At 35.8% G+C, this 20,724-nt stretch overlaps 1 protein-coding gene across 1 annotated transcript in view; it reads left to right on the forward strand.

The window, feature by feature from the left end:
* The window catches only part of ttc27.L (tetratricopeptide repeat domain 27 L homeolog), a 216,572-nt gene that overhangs the window by 150,838 nt on the left and 45,010 nt on the right, over window positions 1-20,724 (forward strand). Inside the window, exons 12-14 of the mRNA XM_018263013.2 lie at window positions 8,962-9,057; window positions 9,671-9,793; window positions 12,562-12,789. Of these exons, the coding sequence (XP_018118502.1) occupies window positions 8,962-9,057; window positions 9,671-9,793; window positions 12,562-12,789 (447 nt within the window). The remainder of the gene's footprint in view (window positions 1-8,961; window positions 9,058-9,670; window positions 9,794-12,561; window positions 12,790-20,724) is intronic.

Consider the following 20,724-nt stretch of genomic DNA (forward strand, 5'->3'; position numbering starts at 1 on the left):
CCTTTATATTAGTAGTTATGAATAAAAGGTTGATTGTTTGATTTTGTGCATAAGCACAGACTACCGTAGGCTGCCCTTAAGCAGAATCCACATGATGCTAATTGTTTTGACGGTTTGTCTTGTTTATGTTAGAACTCCAGCAAGCAGCCTAAGTCAGTTTGAAAGCTAAGAATTACACTGATTAGTTATGTTAGTCTGGCCCAGTTAAACATGTCAGCAACTAGAGGTATTTCCCTTATGTGCAGCTGCAACTATATATTTGATGTGTTGTGGAGAAACTTGCTTGTAAAAACACAGGATACATCTCAAGAATAGATAAATGTCATGCAATTAATTCATTGTGTTTAAGCTCTCAATTACTGCAGCAAACACTGTATTTAATACCAGTGCAGCAGACCTTGATTGCAGTGAGGGACCTGGAACTCACTGATTAAAGTTTTTTCTCAAATTAGAAGGTATAAAAAAGCTGACATAAATAGCCCCTTAAATGTGCAACTTAAGTCTATCAGTTGGCAGATACGGTACCTTAGGTCTAACTTGATTATTTTTTTGTATGTTTCTAATTACCACTCTCCCCCATAGCTTTGTCTATTTTTACACTTGAGTTTTGAAGGTATTTGTTTTTGTATTTTTCATGATAAATGCAATGAATTCTGTATAAATGCAATAGGTCATCATAGCTGCATCAGAATCAGCTTGAAAGAAAACTGAAGTGTTCTAAAAGGTTTGCATAATCACTTTTAAAGGTATCTTTATTAAATCACTTTTTTTTGTTTCTAACATTAAAAACAATTATTCTCTTTTTAAACTAAAGGGGATTCAAACGTAGGGTAACAAATTACATCTTTTTTTTGATACATGTAATTAAAACAATAACAATAAGCCCGACCTAATAAGGGTTGTTTTTAATAAAAGAGCACAGCCGCAGTATGTACTATTGCTCCTCTTTTTGTGATATAATACAATGTATATTGTCATGGTGCTGCGTAAGATAACCCAGTGAAGTTTGCAGCACCAGATACAGTTGTATAATAAAGTGGACTTTAGTACATTGCTGAAGTAGAAATTCATTTTCCAAATACATTTTTTGCAAAATTGCTTTGTACCTTGTTTTTGTAGAGCACATTTCTACAAACTCTGGAGCAGATTTATCAAAGTTGTATCTATCACTGGGTGAAATTTAGAGCACATTTTTCCAGTCTCTGGAGCAGATTTATCAAAGTTGTATCTATCACTGGGTGAAAGTTAGAACTCATCATTTGATAAGTACGGTTCTACGGTTCAGGAATGAATAGAACGTGGGTGAGTTTTTATGTATTAAGCTCGCGTGTTATTTTATCTGTTTATTATTTTTTTATATTCTAAAGTTGGACAAAAATAAGAAGACATTAGCAGCGAAATGAGTCCCCCCAGGCCAAGAGTCTGCCAAATGTAGATCAAGCAGATGTAAAATCCAGCCATCTTTTGATTTCTGTTGATCCAGTTGTTGGGGGCCATACAATCTGATCAGCGTGAATTAGGCCATTGTGTGGTCTGCCAGTTTGGCCAAAGATCTACTCATTGGCTGACCTACCAACATGACCTGATCTATTTATGTGTGGTCAACTTGTAGCTAGTAGCTTTAGTTCTGCTGTCTCTAAGAAATAAGCCATACACTGGAGTAGCAAAAAGGCTCTAAATGTTATCACTGAAACTTGTAGTGGATTTCAAGCTATTATTATTAGCAGCCCTGTAACAGCTGCAGACACAGTTCTATATACCTCCCATATTTAAAAGTTTCTGTATTCAACCAGTGAAGCCTATTTCTGGAAACATCTATTCCCAGTCTGTTCTTTAGAGGAAATGTCATATATATGACTATGCTCATTAGGTATATGACAAACTATAACTTATCAAATGGCAAATCCAACTACTAAGTCACCCTGTAGGTTTCTGCACTTATACTTTATGATGCCAGTGGTCTTTAATTTTTAATAAATTCCTTTATTTTTTACTTGGCTGCAATGTTCCATAGACATGTAAATAATGCTTTCTAAAAGAGAAAATCTTGTTTGAGATCTTTATGAGAACTCCTTTTCAAGACCACGAAAGCATTCATAAAGCTCCCTTTTTCTGCTTGCGGCATTCATCTGCTAAAACTAAAGATATGGCAAAGAACAATCTTCTGATTTATTGCTGCTTGTGTTCCTTTCCTGCCATAGGAGATTTATAAGCCCTGTATGTGCAGACAAATTTTAAAGCTGCGAAACCTATTAACGCAGCAAAAAAATGAAAACTTTGCTCTTTAAGATGACACAAAATGCTTCCCCATAATTAACTTTATTGTTGTGAATGTACAAACAATAACAGAACAGATGAAGTTATCTATATTACAAATTATTACATGCACAGACATAAAAGATAGGAAAAGTTTCCCACTCTTTATTTGAAAGGGGACAATTTGAAAGTAAATTTACAGACAGATATAGTGTTATCATTGTATATTTCAAGGCAATACATTTTTAAATGCACAAAGATATTAAATAGCCTTTTGGGTATAAATGGACACCCCCTCCCCACCCAAAAAACCTCAACACCTAGAGGTATGTAAATGAAAACATATTATTGCTCTAGCCCTGCCCATACCCACTGATACCTTCTGTTGCAGTATAAAATATACAAGTGCTTCTATCACTATTTAATAACACCGACTATTTGCCATAGGTTGGGTGTCTACTTACCCACAAAAATCAGTGAAATCAATAGATAAAAATATTTGACCCAGTCTCTTTCCATGACCACACACACTTGCCAGGATCCTGTCAAAACCTGTAGAAAATGGAGTGTATTGGTCAATTTAAACCACTAATCTCCTCCAATTCTAAAAAGGGGGCTACTACAGATAAAATGTCTATTAAGCTGGCCATAGATGCAAAGATCCGATCGTACGAATCATCGTACGATCGGACTTTCCCATTCAGATCAAAGTCTTACCAGTCAGATTAGTTAAAGAACAGATCAGCAATGTTCTGCCCCTGACAGCAATCGTACGATATCTATGTCCAACCGAAGCTAGTGACAGTCTCCCACTGAAAATCGTACGATCGGCAATACACGCAGAGATATTATCAGCAGCCGACTGATCGACCAAACTACCGATCTCCGCCGGACGAAAAATGTCGGGACTCTCCACACACGGTTCGAAAATCGTGCGAATCCTCGATTCGTACAATCAGATCTTTGCGTCTATGGCCAGCTTTAAACTTGTACTGTTACTACTTGCATAAGCCTGACATCAAGAGGATACAAGGCATTAGTTGAACTTTTTTTTACTTATGTATGTATTAACTTGTATTAGGATGTAGAGAGTGATATTCTGCTGGTTTTCATTTTTATTATTTGTGGTTTTTGCATTATTTAGCGTTTTATGCAGCAGCTCCAGTTTACAATTTCAGCAATCTCGTTACTAGGGTCCAAATTACCCTTGCAACAATGCATTGATTTGAACAAGGGACTGGAATGTGAATAGGAGAGGCCCGAATAGAAAGATGAGTAAAAGAAAATAGCAATAACTATAAATGTGTAGCCGTACAGAGTTGATTTTTTTTTTATTTTTAGATGGGGTCATTGACCCGTATTTGAAATATGGCAAGAGTCAGAATAAAGCAAATAATTAAAAAACTATTAAAAAAGAAAAAATTAAGGCCAGTTAAACGTTACTTCGTATTAGCCATGCTAAAAGTTAACTTAAAGTTGACCCACCCCTTTAATTCCCCAAACCCTTCCAAACATTGGAAAGAAGCAGAAGTTGGGAATTGGATTTTAATGCCGAGTTTAATAGATGTAATCATTCCTCTTGGATCTTGGCCCTGTGAAAATGAACATGCACAATAAAATACTCAACATTTGTTGTAGGGGAAATTGATAAAGTGTCCTGGAAAGCTGCACAAAAGAAACTGAATTGCAGGTTGTGCCCCCAAGGGGGAATATCTCATTGATGGCTACAGTAGGAGAAAGCTGACAAGGTTATGTGTAATCCATTCCTTCGGCTTGATAGATATGCACCCTACTGCTCTCAGTGTAGCCTAAAGCTATATCTTATAATGTAAGACATGTTTGTGAAGAACATCTCTACATCAACATCTGCATAGTAGCCGCAGTAGCTAAGAAGGAGCACGTGCTTGTGTGAACTATGAGATCAGTGTCAAACAACAAGACAAATCTTTTCATATACAATATGAAGTAAAGCAATAGATTTGTTTGTCTAAAGTCTCATTAGATGTGTACAGGGGAATTAAGCTGGCCATACACTGAGCAGTACAGCCAAGCAATTCAGCTGTTTTCCAATTGCATGATCATCCCTCCTATTGTGTGTCTCTTAGAAGCCAGTTTAGACAGTGTAGAAGTTAAAATATGACAGCAAAGCATTTGTTAGTTTGGTTGTTTTTTTTTTTTTTTTCATTGTTCTCATTACAAAAAAAAGCTCATGGTCATGTTTTTCATAGGCTACTACCTCCTTGCCTCTAAACATTTATTTAATCAATTAGGTATTGAGATTGTGACCTGGGTTTTTTAATTAAGGGGTCTTTTTTGTAATGTAAAGCATATATGGTTTGCCAAGAGTGTGGATTTATGCTAGCTTTATACAAGATAATGTGTCATCATTACATTAGAAAAAATTAGTCAAAAAAAAAAGAGGGGCACCATGGAAAATGAATTTTTTTGGAGCATTATAAATTACAGATTCCAGATAATACATCTCATTTCTGACCTTTAGAAGAGATTTCCCACACCTGTCCATATAGTTAAAGAGGCAGGTTTACATGAACTTCAACTACAAGGAAGTTTGACCTGCCTTTCTGCATGATACCTACAAATATAGGAGTTTGTGGGAACACTCGAAGGCTAAGTGAAGTATTATCGACCTGGACGCAATGGTCAGTGCAACATTCAATGTCACAACTGTCATATTTTTCATCTGTTAGCCTCATGTATCATATGGCAATGCTTGTTTTTTTTATACTTCTAGTATTCAATGCCCTTCATCCACAACTAGACTAGATAAATATCTAGTGTTTTTCATGGAGCAGAATAAGGAATAAATGTTATGATTCCATTTTTTAGCCTAGATTGCCATTCAAGTGTTGTAAATCATAATGCCAAAAACTATAAAGACAATTAGAAGTCATTCTAAAGTTCTTTTATATGGTAATGGAACTACTAGTCTAATATGGCACGTTTGCATTTTCTCAGTGTGGCATTTTAGTTAATTGAGGCTTTACACAGCATAAATGTTCCTCAATTAGACATAATACAGAAAGGCAACAAATCTGCTGCACATGGCCGGAGGCTTTCCCATTTTCTTTTTATGACTTGTAATGTGGGGCCGGCAGTTATTTGAATAATGCCTTTGTTGCATGAATGTTATTTCAGCATAAAAGAAAAGTTTTTAGTGTGGAAATATGGACAATTTGTTCAATTCTAGTAGAAGAGCTCTTTCTGACTATTTGGACTCATTACTTTAACAAGTGTACATTTTTCCACATTTGAGTAAGACAGTTCCAGTCTGATAATACATTACCTTTCAGAATGGTTTCTGTGATGGGTTTTTAATTGCCAGTATGTGTTGTATAGCAAGCATATGGTATTTGTTAAATGGAGAGGGGAAATGTGGCAAGAGCAGGCAGCCTTCGTTTCATTAATGTGAGTTTCTGTGAAGCAAAGCCAGACATTCTGAGAGTAGTCTGGCCAGGCCATGTCATTTTGTAGTTCAGTTATAGCTCAATTTCTCCTGACTGCCTTCAATTCATGGGCTCTCCGTTTGATAAAGGGCTGAAGTCATAAGTGTTTTCAGGCGCTTGCCAGACTGAAAGCATAACTTATAGTAGAATATGTGGTGAAGGTGTTCCAAAAATGTACATTTCTGGACTTAACACATAATTCAGAACAAACAAGCTGCAGAACACTGGTTTGTTCAACAGATCAGCGCCCTATACAAAATTCAGATTATTGTTCCATTTTATGTTGTTGTGGCTTCAAAAACAGCTTGACTCCTATTTACTTTAAACATTTGTCCCAAAAGACATTTTTCCTGCCAGAAAACAATTTACAGCTCATCCAGTGGCGTCCGCCACAAAGCTTGATCCAACACATCATGAATTTGGGATTGTGGAAGGAAGTTTATAAGTAAGAGTTTAAGGGGGTTAGTTATCAAAGGCAGAGTTGTGTTTTTCCCAAAAAATTCAAGTTTCACTTAAAAGAAAAACTCGAACTTTTCGACATTTAGTATTTTCCCCCGAAGCTGGAAATAGCTTGAATCCGAAAATATACCAGCTAAAACCTGTCAAGTTCATGAAGAAGTCAATGAAGAAATAATGAGTAGGGAGGGGGGCGCAACCATATTGGGTGATGCATGGGCGGTGGTAGTGAGCAAATAACACCAGGAGGCTTGTCAAGGGCCCCCTTACTTGTTGGCCCACCACCATTTCTGCTTTTACCATGTTGGAACCTTCAAGACATTCATGAGAGGAAAAGATAATAAGTCATTCTCAATCTCAGATATTTTACTATATAATGAACTGCAGCTTACCTATTATTGGTGTGGGAATCTAAGCTTAGATAATCAGAAATCAAGACATTATAAGAAATTCAGCCTACATCTGCCATTGAAGCTCATGGTTAATAATCCATTCTGATTTAAAGGAGGTTTTCTGCGCTAACGTGAATCAGCTTTGTATTGTAAACTGTGTATTGTGTATATACCATAAACTGTGTTTTTCCACCTAAGCTTAGTTAAGTGACATCAGCCAAAAGCATGTGCTCTGAATCAGCCGAAAAAAAGGTAGGAAGTTAGTGTGGGTGTATTTGGAGGAACAGATCTTCTTCATTGCTAGGGCTGATTCAGAAGCCTAAAACATAAGGTGTAACATTTCTGAGTAATTTTTTGTTGAGCCTTCATTAATTAGTAATATTGAATTAATTTAAGCCCATTTACTCAAAAGGTATACTTATCTTGTCTGTTTAAAGTTTTTGTTTATTACGCAGTGTATTCTGCATTCTAGTTTTCTGTCTAATATCACTGGTGTAGCTTCAATAAATGACAGTTTCTTTGGAACTGGAAGAACATTTGCATTTTACATGTTTCATTTGTCCATGTTTAGTAAATGTCTGAAACACAACCTGCTCTTTCCTTTAACTGCTAATATGGTTTAGGCTGACGTTTCAGTTCTATCCAAAGCAATTGTATTTAGCCACCACCCCTAACAAGTGTCCCAAGGCATGAAATTTGTTTGTTACCTCTGAAGACATCATAGATGTCAGTCCATGTCAAAACAACAAAAAAAACTAGGGATGCGCCGCATCCAGGATTTGGAGTCCGAATGCCTGGCAGAACCAAATCCAAAAAATCACACAACTTTTTGTCACACAAATAAGAAAGTCAAAAATGTTTAACCATGAGTTTCTGCTTCCCCCCTAATGTACATATGCAAATTAGGGTTCGGATTCAGTTCAGGACAATCTTTTACAGATGAATCGGTATTTGGACGAATCCTAAAATAGTGGAGTGGGTGCGTCTCTAAAAAAAACAAAACCTTATGCAAAAAAATTATTTTGTGCACAAATAAGAAAATAGCCTAAGTGCAAGGGAAAGCAACTGAAAATTGCAGCAGGGATTTGGATTTTTTACAGTAAAGACTGTTTGTATGGGTATGGAACCTGTTATCCAGAATGCTCTGGTTCTGGGGGTTTCCGAATAACGGATCTTTCTGTAATTTGGATTTTCATACCTTAAAGTGATGCTGACACTAAAAAAACTACTTTTAAATATATGAATGTACATTAAAAGTTACCTTTAGGTCATGTTGATCATTTTTTGCTGAGAGGTTTGGCCCATCTCAGCCTGTCAGTTAAAGTTTACAATGCTAACGGACTCCTGCTGCACAAATATGGCAGCTCCTCATACAGGAACATGGGGCAACATGCAGCCGGGCCCCGCCCCCCTCTGTACGGCCGCATATGCCGGCATTCTCAGCAGTGAACGGACGGCCGGGGGGCCCTGAGGGGGGCAATGTAAGAGGTATGTTGAATGTATTTATTCTTAATATAATTATAGAATCTACCGAAAAGTCTAAAAATAGGAACTGTAAAATCATTTCTAAATTCCACCTAAAACCTTCCAAGGTCACAGAAAAAAATGCAGTTGAGAATAAAAAAAATCAATATGGGGGGGTTTGTGGATGCACACCTAAGGCCAATTTCAAAAAGTATAATTTCAAAAAGTATAAAGCCCTGTCTAAGTAATTCAAGTAAATATGCCAGTGCATTTAATTTTGAAACAGGGTTTTTTTGTTACAAAGTTATGATCATAATATTGATAAGCCACCATACCACGTCAAGGTAAAACCCCACATGGGCCAAAAGTATAAAGGGGGGGTATGAGTCTTAAAAGCCGCTCAGCAAGTTGGCGGGGGAGGATCTAGCACAGAGTTGAAACCAAGGCACAGGAGATGTTTATACAAAGAATTGCTACTACAGAGAGGTAATGTACCTTGTTTACTATGACTAAAGATAAATAAGTTAGGGACCACCATGTGGGGTTTTACCTTGACGTGGTATGGTGGCTTATCAATATTATGATCATAACTTTGTAACAAAAAAACCCTGTTTCAAAATTAAATGCACTGGCATATTTACTTGAATTACTTAGACAGGGCTTTATACTTTTTGAAATTATACTTTTTGAAATTGGCCTTAGGTGTGCATCCACAAACCCCCCCATATTGAGAATAAAAAAACCCCTCAAAATCATTTGGAGATGATCCCTTATAGGTTTAGATGAGCGGAGTACATAAAGGTGACCGATAGTACAAAAAATTGTACTTACAGTACAGTACATAGTGACAATATTTTATCATGCCTGAATTACAAATAATTTGCATATATATGTGCTCGCTTAATTTCTCAATTTCTCTGTTTGCTTAGGCGTTAGCAGATCAGTTTGAACAAAAAGAGCCAAATTGTGTGGAAAGGCTGAAAATGTTCTACTGTTCACAGATGCCTGCACTTTGGGATATTCAGGTAAGAGAGACCTCATGGCCCCAGAAATGATATTGTGTTGCTTATTTGGTCATTCATTTATTATTCTAGCTATGTTTCACTTTTCTTAGAAACCAAGTTCCCTTTCCTTATGAATGTCAAAAACACATTACACTTTATATAAATTTTTTTATTTAGTGTTCTCATTCTTCAAGAACTCATCCAAGGCACTCTGAAAGGGATAATAAAACTTTACATTTTTTGTGTAGCTTCAATGTCAATAATTCATGGGACCAAGATAATAGAGCAAGGTATAGGATAAGCACAAACATGTTATTGGCTGTGAAGATTTTCATGATTTGACCTTACACACATACTGCTACATTACTGAAAATTATACATCGTGTACAGGGAAAAATGCAGGCTTTTTATGTTCAGCAGCATTTTGCCTTTGCACTATGTAAGTATTTCTTTTGGCACAATTCGTTTTTTCTTTTTTTATGTATATGTACCTAGTTTATGTTCTTGGGTCCCTAAAGTTTATTTTACCTTTGTAAGTTTTAAAAAAATTATTGAAAAAATGTAATTTGCATATCATTTGCGTTTTGTTTGTTCTATTTTTTTTACTGATTCATATTTATTTTCCTTATTCAAGAGGCAACTGGCAAATCTGCTCTTTGATCTGGGATGCACTAGTTCAGCATTGCAGATCTTCGAAAAACTGGAAATGTGGGAAGATGTTGTGATCTGTTATGAACGGCTAGGGCAGCATGGCAAGGTAAGGATATTCTAGAAGTCAAGGCAGAGGTGGAAAATCTGCCATTCTCCAGATAATATTTAGTTACAACTTGTGTTTTTCTAGCTGTAATATGTACATGATGTATATTTGACAGTTTTATTAAGACAACACTTTCGTTACAAAATTCCATAATGAAGTGTTCACAACATCATATAGACCATCTTTTTTAAACTAGAGAATGCAACTGTACGTGTGTGCCTACAGTATATTTAGCGGCGGTGTAGTCATTAACAAAGTAACATAGTAAGTAAGGTTGAAAAAAGACACATGCCCATCAAGTTCAACCTCTTTTTTTAATTATTATTATTTCTTACTAACTGCCAGTTAGTTCTTTAGTTTCATGTTTTTTTTTCCATGAGGAAGTTGATTCCCTAATGTATTTCATTTTTGTTTAGTACAGGTATGGTACTGTTATCCAGAATGCTCAGGACCTGGGGGTTTCTAGATAACGGATCTTTCCGTAATTTGGATTTTCATACTTTGTCTACTATAAAATCATGTTAAAATTAAATAAACCCAATAGACTGGTTTTGCTTCTAGTAAGGATTAATTATATCTTAGTTTGGACCGAGTACAAGCTACTGTTTTATTATTACAGAGAAAAAGGAAATACTTTTATAAAATTTGGATTATTTGGAAATGGCGTCTATGGGAGACGGTCATTCCGTATTTCTCTCTGGATAACGGGTTTCTGGATAACGGATCCCATACTTGTACAATGAACACTGTTATGCAGCTTGTAACATTTAAAAAAAAAATGGGGACGGGAAGAACATCATCGCGTGTGTTTTTAAATAAAAAATGCATGTTCCACCTTGTTATATTTCATGTTTATGTTATCTGTACCCTGATGCTGTTTGCTATTTCTTTTTTCTGCAAGCAAAGTATGGCAGTATTTTTTTATGATGTTCAGACTGGATGGCAGTTTACCTGATCAGCAAAGCCGCAAAATAAAACTGTGGTTATTAGCACAATAAATTGAAATGGTGAATCAAATATTCAGCCACTTGTTTTGAAAACCATAATCCACAAGTCAAATTGTTCTGGTATATAGTCTTTAGAAGCATCAATGGGATAAACCTTCATTTATTTAACTATTGTGTCATTATAACCTATTGGGGGTCATTTATAAACATGGGGTAATTCACACCTGAGCCATGGCACCAATCTGATGCTGGTTTTCGTTGTTCAAAGCACTATTCACTGATTGGCTGTTATGGGTTACTGCCCCAGTGTTTATAAATGAGCCCCACACACCTTTTTTTTTATAATCTGTTGACTGTTGCCACTCTGCAGTGCTGACCTACAGATGGAGCAATGGGGTTTCTCTTATAGTTGAGTCCTAAAGTTTTATAAATGTTGTAAGCTTTTGCTCACATCCAATTAGAGGCACCTTACACTACCATATAAATAATGGCTGTGAGCTGAATATATAATGCACAAGAGTATTTTCAAAAAAGAAAAAAAAACGAATATATATTATAATAATTGTATTGTATAAATGATAATTCTATGCCCAAAAGTTTAAATAAACCAGTTCCACACTAGCGAGTCCCCAACTCAAAACATATTTCATCGCATCTGTTGCACATCCGTGGGTGTGCTATAGAACTGCAGTTATAGTGTGATACAGGTGTAGAGTATACTGCTTACTGTGTGCCTTCTGAGAGCCAATGTTCAGGGGTACTCTGGGTAAACACTGAATTGTTTTTACATCATTCTTACTCTGGAAGGGGAAATGATCACCAGGGGCTTACTGAGGACCTCATGAGGTGTCCAAATTAAGGGAAAACTGCCTGAGTAAAATACAACTAACAGTCAGGGTCTCTACACATCAATATAGTAAAACCAGTAGCAAAATAGAGTAACATCCACCTGGACAGTGGTTCATCAATAAATCAATTCTATGCTCTTGAATCTATCATAAGGCATGAGCATGTTTATAGGTTGTCCATAAAGTGCAGTTCATAAAGTATGGGGATCAATGGATAAAAAAGACACTGGTTGTCAAATTTCTTAAATAAAATGAGATCAATAATTAATAAAAAGTGCCATAGAGTAGGGATTTCTAGATGTATTCTGCAATTAGTTGTCATGAATTGCACATACAGATGCTTTTACTGTATAAATAAAAATATACATAAATATTTAGAGCTGCTTCCTTGCACAGTCCGCGTAGCTTGCAGAAGCTGTTTATTGGAAGGGGAGTGCCAAACTCATTCAAATAATCCAAGGCAATCCACTTCTAATGCTTCTGGGATGGCCAAGACACAGACTATGACAAGGGCCTCTCCCACTTTATAATGCTGCCATAAATCTCTTCCATGTGTAAACAGTGTATAAGCGCCACATAGCTCATCCAATTTTAACACATCAGAGGCACCCACCATCCCTTGATGCCACAAAGGATTTTTTATGCTTATCAGCTCTCATCCATTAGCTTTGGATTTAGTGCACATTGAGCATAGGCTCCTCTTTCATAAATTTGCACTGCAAGCAGTTATATTGGTGCTGGGATCCAGGTGTGATCACTCCAGTATCTTCTTCTTTCTCCTTCTTCTAGTCCCCCAACAGCCCTTAGTAAAAAAAATGTTATTAAAGGGTGCAGTAGGGCATGTGGTTTCAGATTTTATATTCATTAAGGCAGTATACTGTGTATAACCTCATCTTTCTTTAGTTATATACTGTATGCACCCTTATTAAAACCTCCAAATTTGGGTTATTTTATTTTAAACTATTTCTACTAGGCTGAAGAAATTCTGAGACAAGAACTAGAGAAAAAAGAGACACCACATCTTTACTGCCTTCTAGGGGACGTATTGAAAGATCATCAGTATTATGACAAAGCTTGGGAGCTGTCCAACCATCGAAGTGCTCGCTCTCAACGTTCTAAGGGGCTGCTCCATCTCCGCAACAAGGAATTCAAACAATGTGCCGAGTGCTTTGAACAATCTGTCAAAATCAATCCTATACAGGTGAGGGATGTTTACATTTGCTTAAGTTTATTGTAAATAATAATTTTTCATGTCATTTTCAAAGCTTTGTAACTCAAATGGGGAAATGTAATATAGGTAACCAACGTGAACAAATATTCACATTGCAACAATTTTGCCTTTGTGCAAATGTAATGAACATTTTGGGAACCCTTTGCCCCTCACATGACATTAGGATAGCAATTGTGAATGTTATAGTTTGTGAAAGTGCTCAGTGTATGTAATGAAATCGCTTAATGAAAAAGTCGTTACATTTGCTCTAAAAGTTTGTCACCTTCAAGCAGGTCTTAAGTGCGCACTTAAGATTTTTCAATTCCATAAGTCTAATGAAGAATATTACATTGTGAGATGCAAATTGGTATTCTTATTTGTGCACAAATTTGTTCTCTTTGCAAATTTTATTACATTTCCCCCCAAAGTAGTTAAAGGTTGACATGGGTAGTCTGAAATGAAAGCATTGATACAGTGTTGGGAGTTGAGAGTGGAATTTCTGGTACAAAATTTAGTCTGTATCAGATATATTTAAAACATAATACCTTTACAATACATTCCTTTAATGCCTCTTAAACAGGCAAATTAATAACAATAACAATGTCTTATTGGTGCTTCATCTGCATATTTGCTTTCATATAACTGAGAACTGCCATATTGCATGTTTTGATGTGTTCTTCATTCAATTTTACAGTAAAGCATCTCGTTAGGGTAATAAATAAATGATGCTATTCTGTGGTTGTCACATCATCATTCTGTATCACATTGTGATGAAGGATCCTGCTTGATCTGGTCTGGCACAGGTTTTGTGTCTTGGATATGCGAATGCCCCAGGCCTTGAGTATAGACATTGCTTAAAACCAGCAATGATGCTGTACATGGCAACAGAATGAGTGCAACTTAATTATCACAGATGGTGAAATTTGGCACACAGAGAAGATGGAGAACCAGGTACTGATATAATTTTAAGGGTCTATCTGATGACAAAGACTCACAATGACACTTTTCTTGTCCTTTAACACACCATAATAATAATAAATACGGCACGAGAAACATGGCGCACCAAAGGATTATTCGTCCGTTAAAAAATAGACATTTGTTGAAGAATCGTTAAAAATGGTAAAGGCATGCCCAGAACATATTTTAGGCTGCCCGCTTTAAACGTTTCGTGGCTACCGGCCACTTCCTCAGAAGCTTGCCTTTACCATTTTTAATGACTCTTCAATAAATGTCTATTTTTTAATGGACGAATAATCAGCTCCTTTGGTGCTCCATTTTTCTCTATATGGAATTTGGCTGTGTGGGATCGCAGTGTTTGTGCAGCATGCTGGAGCTGAACTCTGACCGGTAAGTGCCCCCACGTTTATTCATTGCATAATGAATACGGACCTTTCTCCTGCAATGTCCTCCCACCTAGACTCTTTCATGGCTGCCAGGATCCTATGCCGAGTATATCTCTTGGTACTTCTGTGGTCTCTTGACTCAGATTACTTATTTGCATTAAAGAGTAATAAGTTTGTAAAACCAAGCAATCGCTATTTTTTTTTACTTGACAGAACAGTTTGTTAGGTATATACAATTATGTAGATAAATATTTAGCAGGATAAATAACACATATATCTTACAGCCTTACAAAAAAACCTTACAAGTAACCTCTTTCAAACTAGGGAATGTGTTTTTAAGGCTCATCTATTAAATGAAGGAACACAGTGAACATAGACATTTAATTAGGTGGAAAAAGCTAGTGCATCGTCATCATCGATTTAACTTAATTTACTAACTACTGTATGCTATTCCCCATTCCCAGGCTCACATCTGTTTTTGCATTACAGATGTGCAGACTTTGCTGTTACTGCCAGTATAAATTGCTGTTTCTCTGGGCATCATATCACCTGTCACTTGCAGTTGGCTGTTTAAATTGCTTCTTTTATCAGTTCTCCTCAGACGAACCCATTAGCATGACATCATTTTTATCTGCTGATGTGTAAAACACTGTCTTGCTCTCTACTTACTAGGCTGTCCTTATATGAAAAGTCGACTAATGAAAGGTTTTAAACTGATTTTCCATTGCTTAGATGTCTATGACATGCTAAGAAAATATGTACCTCCAGAAAGAATGCCAAAATGTGCAATGTTTGATAAGTCAATATGAATTACAGTTTGCATGAGGTATACATTAGTTAATCCTTTCTTACTGAGAGGTATTTTGGACAGCCAAACATAGTTGAACCAAGGTTTGTATGTTTCCTTTAACTTTGCTTCAGTGCAAATAGTACACACAGGTTGGAGTATTATAATGGACTTGGTGGTACCAAGGGCAGATATGGAGAAGAGCAGGTTACTATTTTTTACAAACGATTCATTTTGTAACCCTCAAAGAAAATTAAGCAGAACTAAACAAATTAATTTCTATAGTTAGCTGTTTTACCACCAAAGGCATATGGCACATTTACATTGATTCACATGCTGATTGGATAGTACAGATACTATGGTATATTGTACATTATCCAGTTGGGTTTCTAGGACATTCAAAATTCTAGTCTGGCTTGAACCCAGATAACAAATGCCATAGGATCTTGCATACTATAAAAACCCTCTAATAGTCCGAAATGATTAAAAATGGTCCACTTGTATCAGAGCAGCATCCATTGACTTCTATAGGACCTCGACAAATTTTACCTGGCAGATTTTTGAATTAGAGTTTTTTTGTTGTTTTTAAACTTACTAAATCTATACAATCTGGAAAAAAACACATTTTTAGAGATTTGGGGAAAAAAATAGAAGTTTGATTGTTAGTAAATAGGCCCCTTAGATACATGTAACCTGATCGTGGAAGTGAAAGTGCTGGCAAAAAGCTTTATCTTGGTCTGACTGCTAAACATTTTCTGGAAAAAAAAAAAGCATGAAAGTGATGTTGAGGGAAGTATTTTATGGTTAGATGAAGCCAAGATAAAACGTTTTGGCCAAACTGCAAAGAATCACGAGTGACGCAAATCTGACCCTTCAAACATCTCAAAAACACTATTGCTACAGTATAGCTGGGCTTCATGTTAAACTAGAATGAAAAATAGATATTGCTGTAATGCAGGGGCAACTCATAGAAACCTGTTTCACTCTGCAAACAAATAATGGAAATGAATGTTCATCTTTCCGCAGGATAATAATCACAAATCTATTGCCGCACTAACATTAGAGCTGTTTAAAGACAAAATGTGCAACAACTAGCCAGTCATGGTATATGAGCACTTTGAAAATTGTAGTGATTTAAAAATCTAATTACACCACAAATTGTGGCCATTTGACGACCGATGTGCACACGCATCATACGACTAACTTGCATCAAATGTGCTTGAATAAATGGACAAATATACTCTTAAAAAGGATGCATTGTTATGTACAAACTTACACCAAAATACTAAAAGCTGTTACAGTATTTTTGCAAAAGATGGCAGAACAAGTCTGGGAACTGAATACTTATTCAAAAGCATATATCATCATCATTATTTTCATATAAAACTAAATTTCACTGTAGAATTTGGAGCTTCTTCATTCCTCCACCTTAACCTCAGCCCTAGTCCTCAAATTGTCTCACTTATTGCGATACTTTAACTCTTTGGCTTCTACAGGACATGGGGAAATGGGACAGACGACATCTCAATCATTATCCTGAATCTTTTTTTTTTTTAAATTTATTTAACTGGGGATGTTGGCAAAAAGCTTTAAATCTTTTGTATTTAGAAACACTGCATGCAAGATTCTGATTTCAAGCATTCCCTTATAATGACATAATAGCTAGTGATTTTTTTCTGTCTTTCAACCTTATTTTCTTCTTTTCTGTTCAATTCCCATTCCTATTCTGACTCATTAGCAGGTTATCAAACACGATGTTCCTTCAGGGGTATCAGATTAAATTATGTGAAGGGTAAAGAAAGTAAGCTGGAAAACAGAATATTTAGCATTTTTGTCAAGTGAAGCAGTGGAAGATGTTATTATTTTCAGTTTTTTGTAAATGCTAGTGAAGGACGAGTTTCTGACATGTCAATAGTTGTCAAATTTCAGTGTGTAGATAAAAGCTAAATACCTTTTTTTTCCTCCTCTCAGGATTGCTCTTTCACCAAGATGCAGTAATACTTATTGACATAACAGGCAAATAGTATAGGGCTATTAAAAAATCTCATCTAATCACTGCTGGTATTTTAATATAGCTCAGTCTATTTTCTTTGATGGCTTATTGCTTTTGTTTGTTTTTGTTTTTGTTCACTTTGACATACCTACATTCCAAATTTAACCTAACAGAGGGGAAAATGTCAGACAACTGAAAACATCTGACAGCAGTGCTTGTTCTAAACCTTGATATACCATCGGTATGTAATAATAGGACTGAGTTGGGTCGCATAAACTGGGGCCATTTGCTATAGAATTTATGGAATAATATAATGAAAGGCACAGTTTGTAGATGTCATGCATATCTTTTTTCAGTGTTCAGAGAACTGTACCTGCAATGTACATTTATTGACATTGTTTACACTGGAAAAAAGAGGGGATATGATCTCTATGTAAAGATATATAAAGGGGATCGTAAAACAAAGTTTTATACACCAGTGGTTCCACCAGCAGTCACAAGGGCATCAAATGAGGTTAGTAAAAATCATGTTTCATCTTTAGGATTATTTGGATAATTTGAGAGCTGTGGAGTTGTGAAATTCTCTGAAGCCGTTGTACTGGCAGATAAATAGCTCCAAGAAAGGGTGGAATGACTTTTTGGAACGGTGGAAATACAGGGTTACTGAAATTAGCTCTTAGCTCAAAGTTTGTCCAGGGACTGATCTGATTGCCATCTTGAAATTTTTGTGCCTCTGATGTAAATTAACGAGACTCTACATGGGGTTTTTTTTGTTTTTTTTTAAATTTTGCTCTGGATTAACTAGCTGTTATAATAGACCAAATTTTTAAGTGCAATGGCCATTTGTCATTCGTTAATCAAAATGACTGTGTTTTATTGACATTAGAAGTTTAAGGTATCATAATGCATGCAGAAAATATATAAATATATATGTAGGGGAAAGTATCCCTTAAAGCACAATGTTATGTAAATATGTTATGTTCTGCAACTGACTAACTTGACATGAATACAGGCCTATTAAGTCAATTAAGGCAGTGAAACAATAACACTACTGAATCAACTGAAAGCGCCAAGAATTTTGGACATATATTTTGTTTTACTTTCGCCTAGGCTGTGGTCAATTTATTAAAAAAAAAAAAAACAGACATGCAACAAAACATGCAAAGGGTAACCAGTTGAGTCTCGATCTTAAATATGATATAATTAGTATCTATGACCTGATTATGGCTGCATGTAATTAGCATGATTGTGTGGGCATTTGGCTGAAGCTTACTGCTTGGTTTAGTACAATATTAGAGGAAGGGATTATCATTAACTAATTAACACTTGGTTTGGCCCTCATCGCTGTGTGAAGAGATAGCACTATAACAATTATCAATAGGAAGTAAAATAGATAAATAGGAAGTAAAATAAATAAATGAATAACACCTTTTAATAAGATAACAATTTCTTGCTCAGTAACACCAACAGCTCTTTTGCATCATCAGGGTTATATCTCACCTGCTTTGCAAATGGATTCTGGATACCACTACTTTAAGCTGCTTTTCTCCATCTGTTGAGTAAACATGCTTTGCCAAGTCCTGCTTGGATATTCGAAGGCATTTTTTGTTTATTTCCACGCATTAGTAATATGCAGTAGATCTACGCATTTTGTTTTAAAGAGGAAAACATATAGGTACAGGTACAAAGTGTGATTGTCAGGTGTTTGCTGCTTGAAAAAATATTTTTTATGTTTTTTAGGCAGCTAGTGTCAGGAGTTGGCCTTTGGGCTACTTAAAAATGCTGTACTTAGTTGCCCAAAACAGCTCCAACACTTTCCTTAAACCCAGTAAAAGTTAATGTTTTAAAACCTTATTCAATCTATGAGCGTAATGTTATAAAACAGTCTGCCTAGGTGATGTAGTCTGAAATAAATCGTAATAGTGCCTATGATTAAGTACCATTGGGTATGAAACGCATAAGGTGAAACATCAATGGGTCTTTATGCCTATGTATTTAATAAAAATATTGATTTTTAACTTTGAATAGAACTCTTTGGAGTTTAATTTTTGAAACTCCAGAGAGGGAAATGTACCCAAAATGCCATTTCTATGAGCGTGCCTTAGATGAAATAATAGAATTAGACCAAGCAAAGCTAAGAAAGCTTGACTTTTTGTTTGGCTGTCCTATTTAGCTACCTGCTTTCCATACATTTTGTCCGGCTGTCAAATAAGCATCAGTTGCCCCCAAAGACAGAATATTATTACAGAACACTGGTGGCGGCATGATGCATGGGGCTGCTAAGTAGAGTGTTACCTATTTGCTCGCTGTTACTGGCAGCATGGGGAACAAAGGGCAATAGGAGGAACACAGTTCGTATGCTTGTGCAAATGTAATAGTGTATTAAAATTGGAAAATCTTAGTCTTGGTCTTAGTTTTCACACACTATACATAGAACTAGTTATTCTCCGTGATTATGGGTAGATTTTAGTGAATACCTATACCATTTGTGCTAAATGAATACAATTTTGTACTTTCTTTCTCTTTCAAATACACCAGTTTTTGCTTTGTTGTTTCGACCTAGTGACAGCTCCTGATGTAATTGTTGCACAGTTCCTGTTTTATGTACAGGCCTTATTATAAATCATTGTAGGGGCGTGGCAGTGACAAAAAGCCCATGTTTGCAAATGATTGATATTAGACAACAAATTTTACACTGTATTATAAATTCAAGGTCAAACCTTAACCGTTATAAGATTAATATTGTATATATACTGTACCATGCCTTCCTACATTTGTTCATTTCTCTCCTGTGGCCGTCAGCTCCTAGTTAAAATTTAAAGGGAAATAGTTTGAGACATTTATAAAAAAAAAAGTTAAAGCAGGGAATAAATGTAATAGGAAAGACATGAAACAAAACTTGTTCATTCAATGGCCTTGCATCTGTAGTATCTTCTAATAAGAAAAGAACTTCTCTGTTAAAGAACATAAAAATAACTTTTGGGGCAATATAAAAGTTTGAATACTTTGACATTAAGAAGCACAAAACACAGCACAGAACAAAATGAGGAGCAAGCAGGAATGTTTAATTTTAAATCAGTATATAAAAATGCAATAAAAATACCAAATAGAATAAGCAAGGAGGTAAAGCATGGATGAAACTGAAGTAGGTAGAAAATAAGTAGTTTTTTTTACATAGCCTTGTATTTGACTTAATAAATCATGACTATAAATACACTGATTATTTGTTATTGTTTGTGGAAATCTGCCTTAAATTCTTGCAGCTTAAATCATTATCTGCATTAAGTACTTGACTACCTAACAAGCTTACACGCAATCTTACTGTTATCTAAAATACAGATTCCACATATCTGGATTATGCCGTGAGTCACTATTCAGAAATAGATTTTGATTAAGCATATGCTGTACAGTTAATTTTAATGGCCCAGAATCACAATAACTCACCGGTTTATGTTCTTTAACTGCCTTAATCAATCAATCAATACACCTCCGTCGATAGACACTGTGTATTTCCAAGTGTGCATATATTTATGCTTGTTGAAAACGTATCCATTAAATGAATAGCTGGTGGGGATCTCAATAAAATGCTGCCAAAAACAGTTTCCTAGTGAATTGAAGGATCCATTTCTCGTTGTGTGACATCAATCATTGCTGAACTGGCAGCCTTAAACATTGACAGCTTTTTCATTTAGGAGAGTATTTTCTAAGTGTGAGCTTGACCTCCAGGTTGTTTAATGTAAGGACTTTGACTAGTTATTACAACTATTGCACCTCTCTTCACAGCAAGATATCTGTAGTGAGTG

The sequence above is a fragment of the Xenopus laevis genome, chromosome 5L (assembly GCF_017654675.1).
Source record: "Xenopus laevis strain J_2021 chromosome 5L, Xenopus_laevis_v10.1, whole genome shotgun sequence".
Lineage (NCBI taxonomy): Eukaryota > Metazoa > Chordata > Amphibia > Anura > Pipidae > Xenopus > Xenopus laevis.